Source organism: Lampetra fluviatilis, chromosome 2, assembly GCF_964198595.1.
Source record: "Lampetra fluviatilis chromosome 2, kcLamFluv1.1, whole genome shotgun sequence".
In the NCBI taxonomy this organism is placed as follows: Eukaryota; Metazoa; Chordata; class Hyperoartia; order Petromyzontiformes; family Petromyzontidae; genus Lampetra; species Lampetra fluviatilis.
Genome location: NC_136276.1, coordinates 30,408,783 through 30,429,978, shown reverse-complemented (window position 1 = coordinate 30,429,978; position 21,196 = coordinate 30,408,783). Strand labels below are relative to the sequence as shown.

The 21,196-nt window shown below is 47.0% G+C and overlaps 1 protein-coding gene across 1 annotated transcript; it reads right to left on the bottom strand.

The window, feature by feature from the left end:
* Positions 1-1,307: 1,307 nt before the first annotated feature.
* Positions 1,308-17,112, bottom strand: LOC144945337 (V-type proton ATPase subunit C 1-like). The gene is made up of 13 exons (XM_078873794.1): positions 16,912-17,112; positions 15,454-15,610; positions 13,374-13,441; positions 12,605-12,690; positions 11,140-11,234; positions 9,843-9,934; positions 8,631-8,729; positions 7,573-7,641; positions 6,326-6,418; positions 5,831-5,924; positions 4,941-5,038; positions 3,378-3,501; positions 1,308-1,677 (listed from the first exon to the last, which is right to left on the bottom strand). Exons 2-13 carry the CDS (start codon positions 15,586-15,588, stop codon positions 1,582-1,584), a joined length of 1,149 nt encoding a protein of 382 aa, XP_078729920.1. The 5' UTR covers positions 15,589-15,610; positions 16,912-17,112; the 3' UTR covers positions 1,308-1,581.
* Between the last annotated feature and the right edge of the window lie 4,084 nt (positions 17,113-21,196).

The following is a 21,196-nucleotide window of genomic DNA, read 5'->3' as shown; positions in this document are numbered from 1 at the left end:
AATTGGTGGTTGACAACCGTCTAGGGACACCATCCGAGTGGTCAGTCTGAATTATCTCCACCTAATCTGAGCCCAGTGTTGGTCATTCTCTAAATACCCCGTTGAGTACCAGTCCATTGTTCGTCTATCCCATCGGAGAGCAATATTTCAGATTTTTGTTTAAGGCCCTTTCAGACCGGTGTGATTTGTATCGTCTAAACCCTTAAGAGCCTCGTTAATCTATCTCAAAACATAATTAAGGAAGACCAACATACTAGTGACAGGCTTGTTTAAAGAATTATAAAAAAAAAAATGGGTGAAACGGCTCAACCAAAACTGGAACATTTTTGACTCATTGAGGCTGTTTGGGGTATAACAAAAAGCCATTCAAAGTGGTGGTTGTTAAACTTAAAGGAATATAATTGAAACATCAACAGTTTATTTTACATCATTAAAAGTGACTGCATGAATACAATGAAGTGTGTTTGTGGGCAACATTTACATGTACAGTTTTTTTTAAACCTCATTTCACTCAAGATGACACGGACATGACTCGGAATTAGATGTGTAAATGTTCCACATCTTCATACAATTTCAATATCTCGCAAATGACCCAAATTGTTATAAAAACGGTGCTTTAACCCGTAACATGAGTATTGAATTTGCGTAAGTTTACAAAAAAAATAGCGTGTCTGTGTGCTGAAATGTGTTTTAGTGAGAAGTCATTGATTTTGTAGCTCAGGATTTTAAATGGCCAATGTTTTATTGTCCACGAGCTGAGCATTGTTCTTGTGCTGATTGTGTTGAGGAAAGACATTTTCACTTTTTAACCGAGATTCCCGGAATAAGTCTCTTTTTTTAGCCACTTGAGAAATGCAACACCCTCATACACAGGCCAGAGCTGAAATTCATACCACTTGATATAGGGGAAAACTTAAAAGGTTACATTTAATTCAATAGCCAAAAAGTCAACTGAGAACCAACTAATTAAATGTTTTCACAAACTACTTGTATGCAGAAAATGGTGCTCTAAAGTATTTGGTGCTGTATTGACTTCTCTGAAAAGAATGAAAAGTCAATACAGCAACAGTCAATTCGGCTGTCTCTTCAGCGTTTGGATTCATGCTTAGCAACCACGATTTTATACACACTTTCTGGATATCAAGCGTATAGAAATGTGGGTTTTTTTTTGTAGGCGCTAAAACTAGAACACATTTCATTAACGGGTTGGCCTTCTGATTTTATGATGATTCAGTGGACATTTGGCTACCGGCTTTAACTTCACGGAAACCCGTCGGTAACGTGTTGTCTCATACGCCAGTGCTACTGGGTACTGATGTGGGTCCTTGCCTTGATTTGGTTACGAACTCCGTCATCAGCACGGTGTTGCTGCATAAACTATTGGCTCCAATAAAGTGTTTTATTTAAATACATTGTGTATTCGCGAGTGAGACTTCGGACAGCCTTCAAGTTGGCCAGAAGATCGTAGTACAGCAGGTAGGTTACTCCATAAGGAATTGGTCAACTATCCTGAGGTTCCTAAAAGTAAGTCGTGGCTCCCTCTGCCGCGTTCATGATTGAACAGAAGACTTCTTGTTCCTCCTATTTGCTTTCGAGGAGATTAAGGTCGAGACGAAAGTGCACATATGGGTAGTAGTCCTGGCTATTGAAGCTCATTCCTGGTAGATCCATACTCGCCTGTTGTGGAAACACAAGCCCGCATACAAAGACAAAGAGGTGATAAGTGTTGATAGCACACTGACCTATGTACCCGGTGCTTGAGTTGAATTCCTGACCATGGCAAACATTGGGGAATGACATTGAACCAGTACTGAGAACCTTCAACGAACACTGACCAGCATGGTGAAGTATGGTCAAACAAAACCCCCATTACCCACCTTGGGAGGCCTTCACCCCGCCCCCCCCCCCTCCATTTTTCCCATTTTTTTGGCCAAGGGTGGCATTCTACTCATTGTTTTTTCGGTAAAGTCACGTATGTAAAAAAAAATTAAATTAAAAACACATTCCTGCGGAGGGAGCTGGAAGGAACGTTGGGTGGCTCGGTCAATGGCCAGGGTCAACGGCGGCGTGGTGTATTCCACAAATATAGCCGACTGAGGGCCGGCACAAGCCGGCGTGAGTAGGTTAAACGTTGAGTTTTATAAGGGCACCACGGGGTGACCAGCCCCTCCCCACCCAGCCCCACCCCCTCCCCACCCATCCCCACCCCCCACCCAGCTCCTCCCCACCCTCCCCTCCCCACCCAGCCCCTCCCCACCCTCCCCACCTAGCCCCCTGCCCCTCCCCACCCTCCCCTCCCTACCCAGCCCCTCCCCACCCAGCCCCTCCCTGCACGACGGACACAATAATCCCCTGTGGGCTGCTGTAACCAGGACGTTCCTACCAGTATAAAGAGGCTCCCAGTATAGAGTCGTCGGTGTCATTAGACGTGAATGCACAAGTGTATACACACCTGAGGGTGCTGTAGGTGTACAAGTGTGTATTTGAGCAGTGTGTACGTTAGTAAATGTTAGTAGCCAGTATACGTGAGTGTGCATACATGATAAAGCATGATTGTGTAGTATGCAAGTGAGACTACCGAGTGTGTATCTGTACATTTGTGAGTGTAAGGTTGTGTTTATATGTGAGTGCAGTGTAAACAATTGCCAGCGTGTACGCAAGAATGTGTGTATACATTAACGAGGATATGAGTAGACTGCATGTGTGAGTGTACAAGTGTTTGCAGAGCTCGCTAACAGCACATTCCCTAAACAGTTTGTTCAAGGCTATACAGGGGATATTTGTCTTTGTGTGTGGAACAGTGGTTAGCGCACTGCGCTACGAACCCAATGACCCGACTTCAATTCCAGGCCACGGCTCGCATCAGTGGCATAGTATATCTGAACCAGTCCTGGGCCTCCCTTAGGTTAATTGAGCATTGAATGTGTACCTGGTACGGAGTGTAAAAATATCAGCACGGGGCAGACGACAGCTCCCTCGTATGCCATTCTGGTCTTCACAGGTACTCACTGACAGTACTCGTCTATGTATGCTGTACATGGTGTCTTTGTAGATATGTGAATTAATACACATTTGCATTTATTAAGAGTTAAAATGTATACGAACCTATACTCATCCATTTTTGAACACTTAATGACATTTAGTCAAGAAATGTATTTTTCCAGAAACTTCGGCTAGGAACGCAACCCCTCTATATAACATTATGTCTATGGGAAATTAGAGTTCGCTTGAAGTAATTTCGGGTTAAGTAGCATTTCCCAGAGAAGCATCCCTTGCATATGGCAGGTAGGTAGAGATCCTGGAATTGAGACATGAATATGCATGGCCAGGGAGATGGAGATCCTCGAAATGAGACATGAATATGCATGGCCACTCACATCGACAGAGATGCCGGCCCCACTGTCAAGGTGCTTGTACAGCTGCTGTAACACTTCTCTGAGTCGCTTTTGGTTCTTGCGTGGCTTCAGCAGTGCCGCCTGGAAGTTGACAGGGAGCCCATACCTAGGGCGGGTAAGCGGGTAACGTACACGCACGAAGTGGGAGTTGTGATTTAGTGCAATTATCTGGACATCTACCTGCTTACCGTGTCAGGATAGGACCGCCTGACAAGTATGATTTGACATTGTCTTGCCAGGCACATTCAAGAGAAGCTTGTGGAGCCCCATTGTAGTTTCAGTCAGGAGCAGTCCTGCACAGATTCAATATTGTCTGTCCGTCTACTGCAGATGTGTAGGGAATTTCAACAAGACCTACATCTTTGCTTTGTTAAACTGGTGAAGGTCCGTGGTGCCATATGGAAGCCATGGTTCTGAATTGTCAGTTTCGTCTTTAGACTCCTGAGCACTGTGCTCACAACCATTAAGAATCTTCATTATAGTGAGTCGACCCATATAAAGAGACATGGCCAGGAGGCACTGCTAGATATATCCTCTGACTCCTTCACAACAGAGGTCGCAATCGGGTTCCCGATACCCGTACCCTACCCGATACCCGGCTACCCGTACCCGGCCAGGTACGGGTAGCCGTTTGCGACCCTGGTGCGGCCGGGTACAGGTACGGGTAAGGAATCAAACCCCGTTTGCGACCTCTGCTTCACAATTCGAACATGTCTAAGCAGTTCAACAATCATTCCATAGCTATAGCAGTTGAATCTACGACTGGTCCATACATAATGGGACGCCGATCAATGCCCAGGTTAGACCAATGTTTCATCTCACTTATCATCGTTATGTCCATGTTATGTCCGCTGAGGGCTTGGTAATGTCTTCCCAATTATATTGAAATTGTGCTGTAGGTGTCACGTGATGAGAAGAACATTTCTATTTGGAATTCCCACAGCAAGCAGTGCACCGCCGTGTGTCAGAATTGCTCCAGAAGATAACACAGGAAACGCTTCTAAAGTCACTCTAATAAGCCTTTATCAACACTCGGGGCACACAATTATTGCGTCCACTGTCAAGAGCGTTCGTCACATGTAAATACAATATAGCAAAATTGCCCCTTCCTGCGAAAACTTGGTGGGACCCTCCTAAAGAAGAGTTGAGACTCTAAACTAAACTATTTTTTATTTTACCAGGTAAGGTCCACTGAGTATATCGCTCTTTTTCAGAAGCGACCTGACCACAAATAATATCTCAACGAAGTAGCTTATCATGTGGACATTGAAAGCAGCCCAATACTCTCAACGCGTCTTTCTAAATGTAGAGGGAAAAACCGGAGGACCCGGAAAAAAATCTACGCGACCACGGGGAGAACATGCAAACTTCAAATATACAGGCGTCAGAGTCGGGATGGAACCTACGAACTCCTGTATAAGAGGCGATAGTAGTTAACATCTCGCCATCGTGGGGCTGAGACTTCCCCAGCTAACAAGTATTAATAAATTAATATATTTTTTGCGTTTGATCCTCGGTATTTCTCACTGCAGCATTGGTCTTCACCTGAGTACGCTCTCCACGAACACGCGCAATGCCTTCAGGTGGATCCACGCCACAAACGCCTCGCTAAAGTTCACTTGCAGCCAGCGCACCATAGGGCCCTGCAACACACACGTAACAGTGGGTCAGCAGGTCAATCGGCAGTGAGTCAGTCGCATTATCGGTGGGTCATTTTGAGAGTGAATCAGTCAATCCGTCGGTCTGGCAATTGGCCCATCAGATAGTCGTTGGGTCATTATTTGGTCAGTCGGTACGTCAGCTGTCAGACAACCAGTCACTTGGCCATTTGGTTAGCCAGTCGGTCGGTCAATTGATTGGTCTGTTCATCAGTTGGTCGAGCAATGGGCCAGTCGGTCATTTACTAAATCAGCCAGTTTGTCAGTGGCCTTTACTTCAAACCAGCAGTGGGCTCATTGAGGCAACAGTCTGGCACTGGACGGATTTGGCAGCTGATGCTGATGATGAAACTCATGGTATGACAGTCTATGATTTTTTTAAATGACATACAATACCAAAGGATCCTTATGATGATGGCTTTCATGATGTTTATATTGATGACACTGATAATGACCATGATGGTGGATTTGATGATGATGCCGCCTGAAGATGATAACAATGATAATTGCTAACTTCTTTAAGCTCATAATGGCTGCTAATTATAGAAGTAATAACAAACCGGATTATGATTTTGCTGTTGTTGCTTCATGTGGCAATGCTCACGATGATTATGATGATACATTCAATGACGTTAATTCATCTATTCTATTTCGGATGATAATATGATTTGACGACGATCTTCATTATAACGTAGATTGTAAAAAATGGTGCCGCTGATGATGATGATGACAGTCGTGGTAACGGTGATACTCGTGTATGTGATGAGTGCATCGTACAAACTGTTTCTTCTTGTCCGTGATGAGTCTGTTTATCTCCTCTTTGTCTGCCTTTAGCGCCTCCTCGTTGTACTGGAATTCGCGCACCATGAACCTGGGGCCAAAAGTTCGCGAAATTAGCAGCCACCCCAAGCAAACTCATAAATCCAAAGATTAGCATGGTCTATTGAATTATTGGGCAGACAGCTGTCCAATTTATTACATATAATTTTCATGTTATTAATCTGATTGGGCAAGTATTTACCTGGAGGTGATAGTACAGCAAGTGGGTTTGTGTCTGGACTTTTGAGAAAAATCCACACGACCACGGGCAGCACATGCAAACTCCAAATATACAGCAGGAGTCAGGGTCGGGATCGAACCCACGACCTGAATACCAGGCGAGGGTTGTGAACATCTCGCCACCGTATCGAGATGCGGCCACAGCCGTGCGCACTACGAATCTGTATCGCGTTGATATTTTTTGCAGGTCGTGTTCACGCTATCAAACTGTACTTGTTCCGCCGGGCTTCTAGCTTGAAATCCTCCACAGCTTTTTGCAGCAGCGTCACAGTGCACATGTAGCCTTCTGGGTCCTCAAACACGATCCTGGCAGCGGGTCGAAAAAAACAGAGAGCGAATAGTCGACAATAGAAGCATGTGGGAGCAGCACCCTCTAGTGGCTGATGCCCGCCTGTGATCTAGGATTCTAGATCAGGGGAGGCCAACCTGTAACAGACCAAGAGCCAAAAAGTACGTATGAGTCAGGCAAAGAACTAAATATATATAAGTGTATATATATTGCCAATTTTCTGCACAGCACGGGCGACATTTATTATTCTTTGCTACTGTGATAGTAGTTCTGCGTCACGCCCCTTTCACAGAGCCGCGTGTGGTGGATGAAAGATCCGCATGCGGCTCGGGAGATGCCAGTTTTGGTTGCCTACCCCTCCTCTAGACTCTAGAGATATTGGGTTCGTGGATATTCGCTGGGATTTGATCAAATCTGGAAATGGCGAGGGCAACCCATCATAATAGAACAAAATAGTGTAGGAAAAAATAAGCGTTGAACAAAAACAGCACAGAAACGTGCACAAAACATATTTTACGACAGGATGTGAAAACAATCAGCAGTTCCTGAAGAAGTGCATTGTGGTGCTCTTGTCTTTGGTATGGTCACCATCAAAATAAACTTGAGCAAATTTGCACGACTGACAGCACCAGTAGCAGCAGCGGTAGTGTGGTGATAGAAAACTGTGGACCAGTTCCATCATTATTAGACCTCATCGGTGCAGTATAGCCACCGGTCATCACTGCTGGTGTACTTCTGGTGTACTTCTGGGAACCATACACTGTATATGAAGTCTCCACTTCTGCACTATGGGTGCCAATTAGCATGGCTAAATGCTAACAAGAGTCAAGTTTGTAAATTATGAGAAAAATTCATCATGACAGAATAATAGTGCTGACTTCAAGACCATGAATTTCAAACCAAAACACCAATAATGCATTCTGTAGTCACCTAAGACAAGAAGACCACAATGCACTTCTTGAGGAAATGATTATGGTATTTTTGCAGGATACGCATTTCTTCGTATTGTTTGAAACTTGGGGGTTGAGTCAAAATGATGAAAGCGATTCTGCTGTTGTTACTAATAATACAAATTATGACGCTGCTGCTTCTGATGGTTGTATATAATTGTATACATTCAAATCGTGTTGTATCGGGATTGGGATTTTGAGATCAAAGTTTTGCATCCTACCTGCTCGACCGTGGGACAACCATTTCAGACAGAGTCTCGTAGCATTTGTTCCAGTCTCCAATGTTCGGCCTGTGGTACACAGCACACAACACACCCACATATACATACACATCATTATCATCAATCAGCCATGGTCTCTCCATTGCTAGATGAAGCCATCCAAGAATTCATCCCCATCCCTAATGGTCTCATAATGCCGCAATGCATCATAAATATTGCGCACCATTCGACCGCATTGCACCGTCACGTTATCCTCCTTATCCCGTGGCAAAGCACGTGGGCTTGAATTTCAGCATTCTGAGGAGGCAGCGAGGCTTGGTAGATCGCTCAAACGTTGCGAAACTACCTTCCCGTTGGCGTCGAGGATGTGACATAATTCCCTGGCTTGCCAGCAGGAGGCAGTATAACCAAAAAATGTGGAATCCACCTGTTCCCGTCTGTATAGAATAGAGTCTAGCAGAGAAACCTGCTCAAATAAACGAGAGTCTTGAGACTCGGGCTTTCCCGGGTAAATTAATGGCCTCGTTATTATCACTTGCACACACACGCACACACAAATCAAACGACAACAATGATAGTATCCATAATAAGAGGAGTTTGAGTTCGATCGTGTAAAAATATGAATTGCTCTATATATTCTAATGCAAGGATGAGAACTTAAAATATATGAATTTCTTCCAACATATATTTATTTAAATGGTTTAATTGAAATAGAACAATCAAACATAGAACAATTGTTAAGTTAAATAAAAAAAGTAATAATAATAAAAATAATAAAACAATTCCAATAAGAAAGTAATAGGACTTTTCAAATTGCAAAAAATCGCAGCTTTCACTATTTGCTAATCTCATTGTTTCAAATTGCGATTTCGATTTGAAATCGATTAATCATTCAGCCCTATTTATGGCTGGCGCTGTGCGTCCAGCGGGGTTGAACATGTGCACCCCCCAACGCACCACCCCACCATCTCCTGAAGGTGGGAGTTCTCCAGGAGGATTTGTTATGGAACCACCACGATGATGATGAAGTTGATAACGGTGACGTGGTGAGGACTCACTTGGGCACAATAACCAGCAGGGTGATGAGGTACTCCGAGTCCAGAACAAAGTCGTCCTTTTTGACGATGTCAGCGAGACTCCGCGTCATCAGACTGCCACTGTGGGGCAGCAGCAGCAGAACCATCAACAACAGCGGCGGTTGCAGAATAATCAGCACCAGCAGGAGCAGCGGCAGAAGCATCACCAGTAGCAGCAGCAGCAATATTATCATCAGCAGCAACATCTAATCATCATGCACAGCAGTGGTATTATCAGCATCAGCTTCATTCAATTATAATTTTACGTGGAGGTGTAGAGATGCATACTAACATGCACAGGTGAAGGTGTTTATAGTACGTGTACTCTGCTCGTGCACGTCTATACAAGTGTAAGAATGTGAAGGTGTGCTGGTGTGTGTATGGGTAGGTCGACTCAGCCTCAAATGAGTACATGGTGTGTATAAACATTGGCACTGGGAAGACAAAGGCGGCCGGGGGTGGTGCTGGCCACCCACCCCCTTGTGTGCCATGCTGGCCTTCGTAGATGCTCGCTAACAGCACTTGTCCCAATTTCTGTTGAGGCTATATGGGGGATCTTTGTCTTTATTTTTGTACGGGTGGACAGGCATAGGATTAGGCAAACTGGTATGTGTGTGTAAACGTCCCTACGCTATCTGCCTTCAACCAAACCTCCCCGATGAACTCCCGTCACTCACGCGCCAGCAGCCAGTCGCCTCCCTGTCACTCTTTCATCGCTACTACTACCACCACCACCACAATTGCTGTTGCCGTGAACTTCACTCAGTGATTCCTCCTCCCATACTGTCTCCTCTCATTTACACTGCTCCGCCACCACACTGCACGTCGCCGTCGCCACACACTCGCTCCCTCACTCACTCACCACACTGCAGGCTACAGGGCTTTCCTTTCCACTTCTTCACCTCGCACCGCTCCACTTTGCAAACCATCGTCTATTCTCTCACGCCCTCATACCCAACAACCTTGATCAAACCCAGAAACGTGTTCACTCGTATCTATTACGCATTCAGTGGCACTCGCTGGTTGTTGCTGGCCGCTTGGCGTTTTGGTGGTGGGAACAGGGGGGGGGGTAGGGCGGAAAGCCGGCGGGCCTTTAAGGTGGTGCTCAAATAAGGAGAGGGATATGCGCGTGTTTTGTAAGGGCGCACACGTTGTGCTCCACGTGTGCTCCACGCGTGCGGACGGCAGACTCACGTGGCTCTGCGCTCGATGATTTGCAGGCCGCTCTTGAGCGCGTTGTACGCCGAGGCGCGGCTCTTGAGGTCGGAGTCGATCTGCGACACTTGCTGGGCGAGACACGGCTTTGCTCGTCAAGTGTCTAACCATCATCCACCTCACGGGCCGAGAAGCCCTTGAACAGCGATGCAATTAACGCAGCTCCCAGTTCCTGCCGCCCGGCTACGGCCAGATGAACGAGTTCAATGATCTGGTTCGTGGGGGTTAACTCAGCCCATCATCCTTCCCGGGGTCGCTAAAATAAGTACCACTTTGTGGAGAAAGTCAGCGGTTGTTGTTCTATAGACCCGCCCACCTTTCCCCCCCCCCATCCTTCGCCCCCACACCCATGTGGACATTTCTCCTAGAAGTCCGGTTTCCCTCAACATGCAGCAAATAAATCACTACACAAGCGGTCGTCATCAGGCAAAGGAGTCCGCCTCTAAAGGCAAACTGTTTATAAAGGTTTGGCGATGGGCGTAGCCCAAGTGTATCAGCAGCACCAGGAGCATGGGCGGTGCACGAGTGCCAATGCAGCAACAATGTCAATGCAGCAACGATGCCAATGTAACAGCAATTCCAATGCAGCAACAATGCCAATGCAGCCACAATGCCAATGCAGCAACAATGCCAATGCAGTAACAATGCCAATGTAACAGCAATGCCAATGCAGTAACAATGCCAATGTAACAGCAATGCCAATGCAGCAACAATTCCAATGCAGTGGGCGAGAGAGCTGCCGTGGCAAGAGGTTATAAAAAAAATAGGTTATATAGGTAAAAAAGGGGGGGAGGAGCAAGGGGGGGGAGGGAGAGAGGGGGGGGGGCTAGGGGGAACTGGTCAAACATTCCAATGCAGCAGGACCCTCCTGAAAAAAAGTATTGAGACTCTGCGAGGCTTTCCTGGACAAGTAAATGACGATTTTACTTCAATCAATATGAGGGAGGTCACTCTCTCTCTCTGTTGCTGCCCCCATTGTCTGGAGCCCTTCCCCCCCAGCTACGCGTGCTGCCAACTCCATCCCTCATTTCCTCGTCTCCTCTGCCTGTGACAGACTCTTGTCCTAAACCTGGTGCGATGGCTAAACGTCACCACTACGGAGACAAAGGCGGCCGGGCGTTGTGCTGACCACCCACCCCCTCGTGAGCCGTACTCTTCATAGGTGCTACTCGCTAACAGTATTTGCCCCAATAGTGTGTTAAAAGAGATACGGGGAATCTGTGTATTTGTGTATGCGTGCGTATACGGTGTGGGTGTGTGTGCGTGCGTCAAGTACCTTAGCAATGACATCTGACACGGCCTGCAGTGGCTGCCGCACCGAATAGCGAGCCATGTCCCACTGGAACTTGGTTACGTAGGTCATTGGGTCAGCTGAGGTCAAGAGTTCAAATAGTGAGCACATATACAAAGACAAATATATGACATATTTCCATACAACCTATTGCGCAAGTGCACTTTGCCAGCACCCGATGGCATACGAGGGGACGGTTTGGCGGGTACTACGCCCGATCACCTTTGTCTTTCCAGTGCCGATGCCGAGACCACAAAATAGCTAATCGTTTAAGGCTGAGTCAACCTAGCGGAGACCCAAGACCGGTTCAAATATTCGTCACTGAAGAGGTCGTGAGCGGGATTAGAACTTGAGCACCCGGGTTCGTAGTGCAGCGCGCTTACCACTGCACCATTGCTTCCTATATGACTGATACAGCAAATAATAAAGACAAAGCTTCCCATACAGCCGCACAGACTGTTAGCGAACACCTATTGAAAGCCAAACCGCGCACGAGGGGGTAATAATGGGCAATACCACGCCTATCCGCCTTTATCTCCCCAGTACTCATATTCACACACCGCATAAGCTTCTAATTTAAGGCTGAGGCGACCTGGCGGAGGCTCCTGCTGATGCTGATGATGATAATGGCGATGATTCTGCTGGTACTACTACTGATTATGCCTCTGCTTCATCTGCTCATGATGATTCTTCTGCTGCTGATGATGATAATGATTGCTGCCGATTATGATTTGATGATGATTTGTAGATGATTGGTTGATGATCAATGATGATAATTGATGATTTATTGATGTTTATTCATGACGAGTGATGGATTCTTTATTTTATTACGATGCTATGATGACGATAATGATTATCATTGATGATGAGTGATGATGAGGAGGCTGGGCAGGGCCGGTGATGCTTGTCCACGTGGGCAGGCAGCGTGACCAGACCACGATGGGCGAATCGAGAGATGACTCCGTCATAACCTGGTCACTGTAGCTGCACCACGCAGATATATGAGTCGGCCCTGACCTCAACCTCCCAATGATGTATGTATGTTGAACGTTTTTTGCACCGTATGTAGCCAAGCATGCTATCGGAGGTGCGGGGGAAGGCGGACAAACTAAACACAAAAAAGCAGTTTTAAAGAAGAAAAGGTTTAAATCTATGTTTAAAATGGCTTCCTAATATTGGAAGGAAGAGCATTCCAGACGGCCGCAGAAGTGCATCTGAAAGTGCGCGATGATTGACTGTCTTTGTTCCATCCGCCACACGCCGTTCCTTTTATCTTACACACATGGGCCACCTTTATCAGGCCACCTGCTCACGAAATTCCAGTTTATCCGACGCTCCACACGTGCCGTCTAACGGCCACACAAAATCGTGTTTATCCTCGAATCCGAACTGATATATACAGCGTCCTTGCTCAGCTACCGCTCCCCAAACCCGTTAATCGGCGCCGTACCCCCGTTAGCCACCAGGTTCTCCCGTGCCTTGTCACGCGCGTCCTCCAAGACGTCCACCATGTTCTGTGTGATCTTGCGAACGACGCTGTACGGACATCAAAACGCCAGACCAATTAATTCACGCATTCGTTCACTTATTGGCTAGTTCGTTTCATAATTAATAACAACAATTACAATCCTAATAATAATCCCCTTCATCCAGAATAAGCATCGATGAGTCTCAAGATATTTATTTCAAGTCGAAAATATTCAGGATTGGCATCTTGATGTCTGCGTCTCCTGCTACGATCTGTCCTTCTGTCTCCCCACCACTTGCCCTTGACAGCCCTCGAACTGCCACCATGAGCGGAAATCGAACACCGGTCCGCAGGGTTCGTAGCGCAACACGCTAACTACTATGCTACCGCTCCCCAACCATGTGCCACGAAACAAAGACAACGATCCTCCGTATAGCCTTAACAGAATGTTGGGGCAAGTGTAGTTAACGAGCACCTACGAAGGCCGGCACGGCACACGAGGGGGTGGGTGGCCAACACCACGCCGCCTTTGTCGCCCCAGTGACGATGTTTAAACACCGCACCAGGTACTCATTTGAGGCTGAGTCGACCTAGGGGAGGCTCAGGACCGGTTCAGATAATCGTCACCGGTGTTGGTCGTGAGCGGGAATCGAACCCGGGTCGCCGGGTTCGTCGCGCAGCGCGCTAACCACTACACCACCGCTCCCCAAACACACACTCGCGCACACACTCGTCCACACACACCACTTACCCCTCCACGAATGTGTCCAGTTTGACGAGGTCATCAGACATACTGACCAGCGAGTCGAGCGTCCCCACCTGTGTGCGGCATGGGGTGTGGTAGGGGGCCCCAGGGAGGTCAGTGAATCACGTTGGAGATTGTTCCATCAACCATCCGTCTGACCGTTCCGCGTGCTCTCACGACGATGCTCACCGCCGTCACCGACCCGCACTGAGCAGCGTGGTGAAGTATGGTCAAATAACGCCTTACAACCAGCACGGCACTCATCTAGCAGTGGATTGACCAAACGAAGGCTGTATGTACATGTATTATTCACACGAGAATGGTGTGAGCTCACGTGGGCTGCGAAGGAGATGGCAGTACATTGATACATACATACAATGTATTTACTCTATATGTACGAAGTTTTGCGCGTCACGTGATGGGTGTTCACATGGTACGCCGGTTTCCTCGCACATTCTAAGCACACATTAATGGATTTACCAAACATCACAAAATAGCAGAGACTCAGTCAGGATATCCTCTATAAATTATTGGCATTCATTTTCATTAGACAAAGGCGGCCGGGCGTGGTGTTGGCCTACCCACCCCCTCGTGTGCCGTGCCGGCCTTTATAGGTGCTCGCTAACAGCACTTGCCCCTACAGTCTGTTAAGGCTATACGGGGGATCTTTGTATTTGTATTTGTATGTATGTACTAATTGGTTACCATCAAGCAGAAATCATAATATCAATTCATGCAAATCAGCCATCACTAAATCTCAATCCTTTTTTGTTTGTGAAGGAGGGTACTGCTACATTGATTGGCATGGTTGGCAATTCTCTCTTACTTAACAACCGTCTAGGTTCATTCACGGGTCGCTTGCAAACCGAACCCAGCATCCATGCCATCGGTGCGGGCTCATCGTGGCTCAGTGTCGATGCCAGAGCCAATACACGACCCTCCCGAGTCTCCCGTCACGTCGACCCCTATATCGGGACTTGTCGAGAGGAGGAGGAGGAAGAGGTGGAGTCATTTGCCCTCTAAAGTGACAGTGGTACACGCCAGCGGGCCCCGTGCTGTATACACAACACTGGCAACCGGTCCGCACCACACCGCACCAGGCGGGTGCTGGGGTGGGGTGGTGGTGGGGTAGGTGGGTGGGTGGGGGGTGAGTGTGAGTTGGAGAAGTGGGGGGGGTTAATATCCCGATCAGCTGCGAAAATAACCGGAGCGGCCCGGCCCCCAACGGGAGGGGACTGGCGGGCCAAGGTCGCGGGGGACACGTGTCGCGTGTCATCGTGTTGTGTCGTCGTCTCATTGTGTCAGTGGCGATATTTGTCTGTGTCGTTGTCAACGTGTGAGGGAGGGAGTGTGTCATTGTCAGTGCAACAAAACTCAACACGTTCGTCCGTGACACTGCGTGTGTGTGGCCTGAAAAAGGATAAATATATGATAGGTGACGTTTCGCGCAATGACCCTTCTTCAAAGCACGTACATCGAATGATGTGCTATAAAAATAGTAATTACCCGAAACGTCACCTATTTAGTGCTATAAAGAAGGGTTGTTGACCGAAACGTCACCAATTATATGTTTCTCTCTTGCGGCAGTGTAATTGACAAACGTGTTGAGTTTGTTTTTATTTGTGCCTGTGCACCACTGCCAACGCAGTATCAGCAACCAATGTGTCATTGTTAATGTATCTGTGTGTCATTGTAAATCGATATGTCAGTGCACGTGTGTCATTGTGTATCGTTGTGTTTGTGTGTCAACGTGTGTGTCATTGTGTCAGCGTGTGAATCATTGTGTCAATGTGCCATTGTGTCAGTGCGTGTGTCTCATTGAGTGTCATTGCGTTTGTGTGTCAGCGTGTGATTCATTGTGTCAGTGTGTGTCTGTGCCATTATGTGTCATTGTGTTTGTGATTTTCCTATGTCGACTTAGCTTCAAATACGTACCTAGTGCGGTGTGTAAACATCGCTACTCGGGAGACAAAATTGACCGGGAGTGGTGCTGGCCGTGCCGCCCTTAATAGGTGCTTGTCCCAAAAGTCTGTTAAGGCTATACGGGGGGAGGGGTATTGGTCTTTGTGGATGAGGCACCCCATACCTTGAGTTCGGGGATGTGGAACTTGTGGTTCTCTGAGAGCCCAACTCTCTCCGTGGCCGCCTGGAGTTTCTCCCATGCCTGAGGAGCGCCGGGCTCCCCCGGCGCGCAAACGATCCACAGCTCGCTCGCAGACATGCCCCCGGTATAGGTTCAAATCCTGGCAGTGGTGAAACACAAACATTGTTCGTTATAGTGTGTGAGCCTGTCCGCAACCTACTTGCTGTACCGCAAATGCAAAAGCCCCTGTTTGACCTTCCGAACCAGATGCACCACCCCATCTCTACTTGATCCATAAACCCCGTCTCCGTGTCGCTGAATTGTAGCTGGACGTGGCTTCCATGGCGTCTAGCATCGCCGTTGTTGTAGTCAACTGTAGGCTAAATAATAACGATGGTGTCGGACCAGACTTTGAGAGCAGTCGCAGGTAAGTAGTGCGTGATTGGCGATGGCAGTTATGCTGGCAGAGGGGAAAGGCAGTGGTCAAAGAATTTTAGAAGCAGTAGAGGAGTGGCATCCACTTCGATCTGGCGATGCTCATCACAAAGGTACAGACCTGCAATGACTCACTCACACCATTGTTGTTGGAAGGGACTCCACTAGAGGGAGCTCTAGGGAGAGAGATTCCCACTGGAGGGGAATTGGCCTACGCTTCCACGCTGGCCAGACCTCTTGGAAGAGAACTATTAAAACGAAACTATGATAGCCTAACGAAGTGGTTTTCTTACGCGGAAATTTATATCAGCCAAATATGCGAAACGCATGTTTCTAAATGTGGAGGGGCAAACCGGAGGACCCGGAGAAAAGTCCACGCGACCACGTGTAAATCGACATTCAAACTCCAAATTTCTAGGCGTCAGGGTCAGGATCGATCCCACGACCTCCTGTATACCAGGAGAGGTAGTTCACATCTTGCCACCACGGCGCAAGAGGCGGCACTATCCACGCTCTACCCCACCACACTGCCTGCCGATCAAGGAGTAACTTACCGTGCCCATTAACACTCATTTGGTGGACAGCGGCGGGTCGGATCGGGTATTAAGGATCTGCTCATTGTTTAAACTGCCGCGACGGGAGATAGAATCCAAGCACCCAAATTGTGGATTGCGAGGCCAGCGGCGATAACCCTCACACAACGGCAGCACGATGGTCATTATTAATTTACTGATTTCGAGTGAAACGCCACTGGACTTTGCTGTAGACCTTAGGAACAGTGCCAGAGCAGGAACTACACGACATTCACACACACACACCCCTCATCTCCTCATCCTCCTCTTTATCCTCCGATCCCCTCTCCCACAGCTATCTCGTCTCACAGCTATGTGCGTGTGTGTGTTTATATCGCAATGTGTCTGTTTCTAAGCGCGTCTCTGTGTGCATCTACGTGTGTCCATCTATTCGCATGCATATCACACAATGTAGCCGGTGGTCGTCCGACCCGACTCGCGTATCGCTACACACCTGTGCGAGGCAGGGGGCAGGTAACCGAACGGCAAGTTGCAGGAGTGTCCCCCAGGTTCTGTCCGCTCCCCTCCACACTACACCCCACCGCGAGTAGCGGTCCTAGTCGCGCGAATGGCTCGTGTCCATCATCGGTCTCGACAGAGGACGGACAGCCAGGGAGACTCCAGGCAGATAGATGATGGTGCTGACTTCAATTACTCGACCTTCGCACTCACCATCTAGACAGCGGATCGGTGATCTTCCAGCTTATAAAGCCACCCCGTGCCCGAAACCCACATCTACTTACCCACACCTCCCCCCACCACCCAGAACCCCCCCCCACCCTCTATCCCCTGTGTGTGTCTCTATAGGGTGACAGGTACCGGGAGGCCCGAGGTGGTTTGGGACCGGTGTGGTCTGTTGTGACCGGGCAGAGAGCGTGTGTGACTGCTCCGAGCCAGACCTAACCTGCACGGGACTCGCTGGAGATGGAGGACGTGGTGGAGGGAGCAGGTGGTTGAAGGGCAGCTTTGTTGTGAGCTCACTGCTGAGAAAAGACATGCGTTGATGTTCGCCGTTCGAAGAGGTCGCAAATTCGTGTGATTATTTTTTTAAGACTGCCGGTCTGAAATCGTCGTTGTGGGTTAATAATTTAACATCATCCCCCATCATCGTCGTCGTTGTCAATGGATAACCAACAACTTTTTATCGTTATATAAACAAGCATCACCATCGTCGCTATCATCATCAATACCATCATTCATACAAATCATGAACGTTCTTAAATGGATTGCAATCATCAACGAATTATCATAATAACCATCGTGGTCAAGTATGAATAATAATAATTGGATCATTATTATAATCATGGTAAATTAATACGAATCCTTGTCATGGCGGTCATGGGATCGTAATGTTAGGTGAAATCAAATCATTACCATTGTCAAATGATTATCGTCATCATCATCATCGAATAATCGCCACAATCGCCGTCGTCGTCAGTTATTCATAATCATCATCCTCATCATCGTTTACTCTGGAGAGTCTCGCTGGCATCTCGAGACTCGTTGTAAAGAGGGTTTTGCTTTCGGCAGTTTTGCCATTTATTTGGCGATTTTTGTTTTCTCGTTTGTTTGGTGTTGGAGAAAACCGGTGACTGTGAGATCGTGAACACCCTCAATGGGGGGAGACGGTCGGGCGTGCATTGTTCCGACCACACTTCCCCCTCGCACCGCGTGACATAGCCACCTTACTAATCGAGTCAAAGTCAAGAGGGTCACGATGGTCAATGCCTTTGATGCGCCAAACCTCGCCATCCCTTCCTTCCTCACTGCCACATCACGCATTTGTTGCGAAAAATCGTCCCCTCTAAAAACTAAATAATATTACACGCCGCCGATCGGAGTTTCTCCAGGTTTGCCTGCCGTAACATTGAATTGATTCTCCCGAGAATCAATTCAATCAATCCAAGTCGCGTAAAGCTCTCGCCTGCGCAGCTCAGTGTAATATCAGCGATAGCGATGCACGTCTTGAATTGGAAAATCGATTTTGATCAATGAGTCAAGGACACGCTTCCTTTTTTGTACCATGTCGCCATAGAGACGCAACGAGAGTGCAATTGTGGCTCGCCTGGATGTCCTTTTACAGTGCCCTGCCTCGTGTGTGAGAAGGGCTGTGTGTGGTGGGTGATGTATCTTGCGGGCTAGGTGTGTGGCAACAAGGCGGGCTATCTGTGTGTTAATCTCTTGTCAAAAAGAATGTGGCCAGAAAACTAGTCGATAAAACTGAAATGCTGTTGCAATGTATCCAAGACGCCTTGTATCCAGTAGACTATTCACACAGGCGTGCGTATTTCGATTTAAAGCTTTCGTGACTGCAGGGATTCATATTCTTGGTTCTTTCGGTAAAGTCAGGTAGAAGGGAAAAACAATAAAATAATAAAAATATAAAACAATACAATTCTCACGACGTTTCGATTGCAACACAAGCAATCATCATCAGGTGTGAAAACCACAGCAAGAAAATGTTCACAGCAAGATGATGATTTTCACACCTGATGATGATTGCTTGTGTTGCAATCGTAACGTCGTGAGAATTGTTTTTTTCCCTTCTACGTGACTTTACCGAAAGAACCAAGAATAGGCGTGCGTATGTTTAACATGTAGACTTTCGCGACCAATATCATCCATAATACAAGTTTTTTTGGGTTAAATCGCGTAAATATAAATGTGTCGGCGGTGGCGGGTTTAATAAAACATTTATATTTACACGATCTAATACAAAAAAACTGTATTATGGCGTGCGTATCTTGCTGGAACACAAATCGACCGTGAAAATGTCAATAAAGACATCCAACGTTGGGCCAATTTTGGTATGTGGTTGGTCCAACATTTTTGCCCAACGTTATAGCCCAACGTTCTACGTTAACAGGGTTAGTACAACACAATTTTACTGTGATTACTGTGAATAAAGAGCCGGCATTTTAGTCCGGTTTATGGATTTGGTGAAATCCTCGTTAGGGGCCGTCCATAAATGACGTCACGCACCTGGGGGGGGGGGGTCAAACCCCCCCCTTCACACGGCGTCACAAAAAGTCAGACCCCCCACTCAAATATGACGTCACAAAGCTCTGCCCCCCCCCCAAAATTAAATATGCTTCAAATCGCTTTAAACTATTGTCATTGTAGTGCGTATTTAATGTGGCGCTGATGTTGTAGGCGAAAACATTTAAAGCTTTCGTGACTGCAGGGATTCATCTTCTTGGTTCTTTCGGTAGACTCACGTAGAAGGGAAGTAATAAAATAATAAAAATAAAACATAATAAAACAATTCTCACGACGTTTCGGCCACAACGCAAGTAGCCGTCCTCAGGTGAAAACCAGGTCTGTCGAGGCGACAGCATCTGAATGAAACAGCACACGTGCTTTGGAGCATGTATATAAGCTGGGTTGGAAGGGGGGGGAAAGAATATGCATATCAAGAGGAATTTAGCATATTTATGGGAAATGCAGGTATGTGATTAGTACAGCTTATATACATGCTCCAAGCACGTGTGCTGTTTCATTCAGACGCTGTCGCCTCGACAGACCTGGTTTTCACCTGAGGACGGCTACTTGCGTTGTGGCCGAAACGTCGTGAGAATTGTTTTATTATGTTTTATTTTTATTATTTTATTACTTCCCTTCTACGTGACTTTACCGAAAGAACCAAGAAGATAAGTAGAACGTGTTGTCTATATTTATTTAAGGTTGCGCATTTTGATGTAACGTCACATTTCTCACCCCCCCACGTCACACATCGTCACAAATGTCTGACCCCCCCCCCCGCCCAGGTGCGTGACGTCATTTATGGACAGCCCCTTAAAGCCCTCGTTCGGGTTTGTCCTCCACCAATCATGCGGGACCGCTCGATACGTTTGATGCGATGCTGCGCCTTGTTCGCTAGGAGGCGTAGCACTCAATGCAATTCAAGCATAACTCAAAATACAGTGGTCGTTGGCGTCATTCATCACAAACAGCATCATTACACCAAGCAATGTTGCGTTTTGCTTCTCCAATAAAATCGGTGGTGCTGCAGAAGCATTAATTGGCACGTTTGTGCATCACATGACAACTTTTTGAATTGGCTGTGTCGGATGGAGGAGAGTGCACGACACAACAATTAGACTTACGTCATCTGACCCAAAAAAAAATTATCAATCGTATTACAGTAGTTGCAAACCCCCTTCACGTGTTAAGAATAATAATTGGCATCGTTGTAGGGAAAATATAAATAACAAAATAAGCAATGTCTCCTTCGCATATTCGTTTCTCCGCATAGATATTCAATTAATTATTCCACAACCCATCAGCCGCACGGCTTTCTGGAAGCGCGTCATTTCAGCAACAATGATTCAAGGCAAGAATAACTTCATGCACCGGTTTCGAGATTCAGTGTCTCATCAGCAGGGTTCAGGCTTGCTTCAGCAAAGGCTGGTGAACTGCCAATTTTCAGGTAACCACATCCCATCACATTAATATAAATTAATCAACACTGTTCTGTTTCGATTTAAAGATTTCGTGACTGCAGTGATTCATCTTCTTGGTTCTTTCGGTAAAGTCACGTAGAAGGGAAATAATAAAATAATAAAAATAAACATTATCAAATAAAATTCTCACGACGTTTCGGCCACAATACGGGCAAACCGCATGGGTTGATTTTTAAAAATGTGTTTAATCCTCATGAATATTCATGAGTCTGCGCCTCTCACACTCGCCGCGACGCTCCGCCCCTTGCCCAACCCCGCGGGTTTGACCCGGAAACG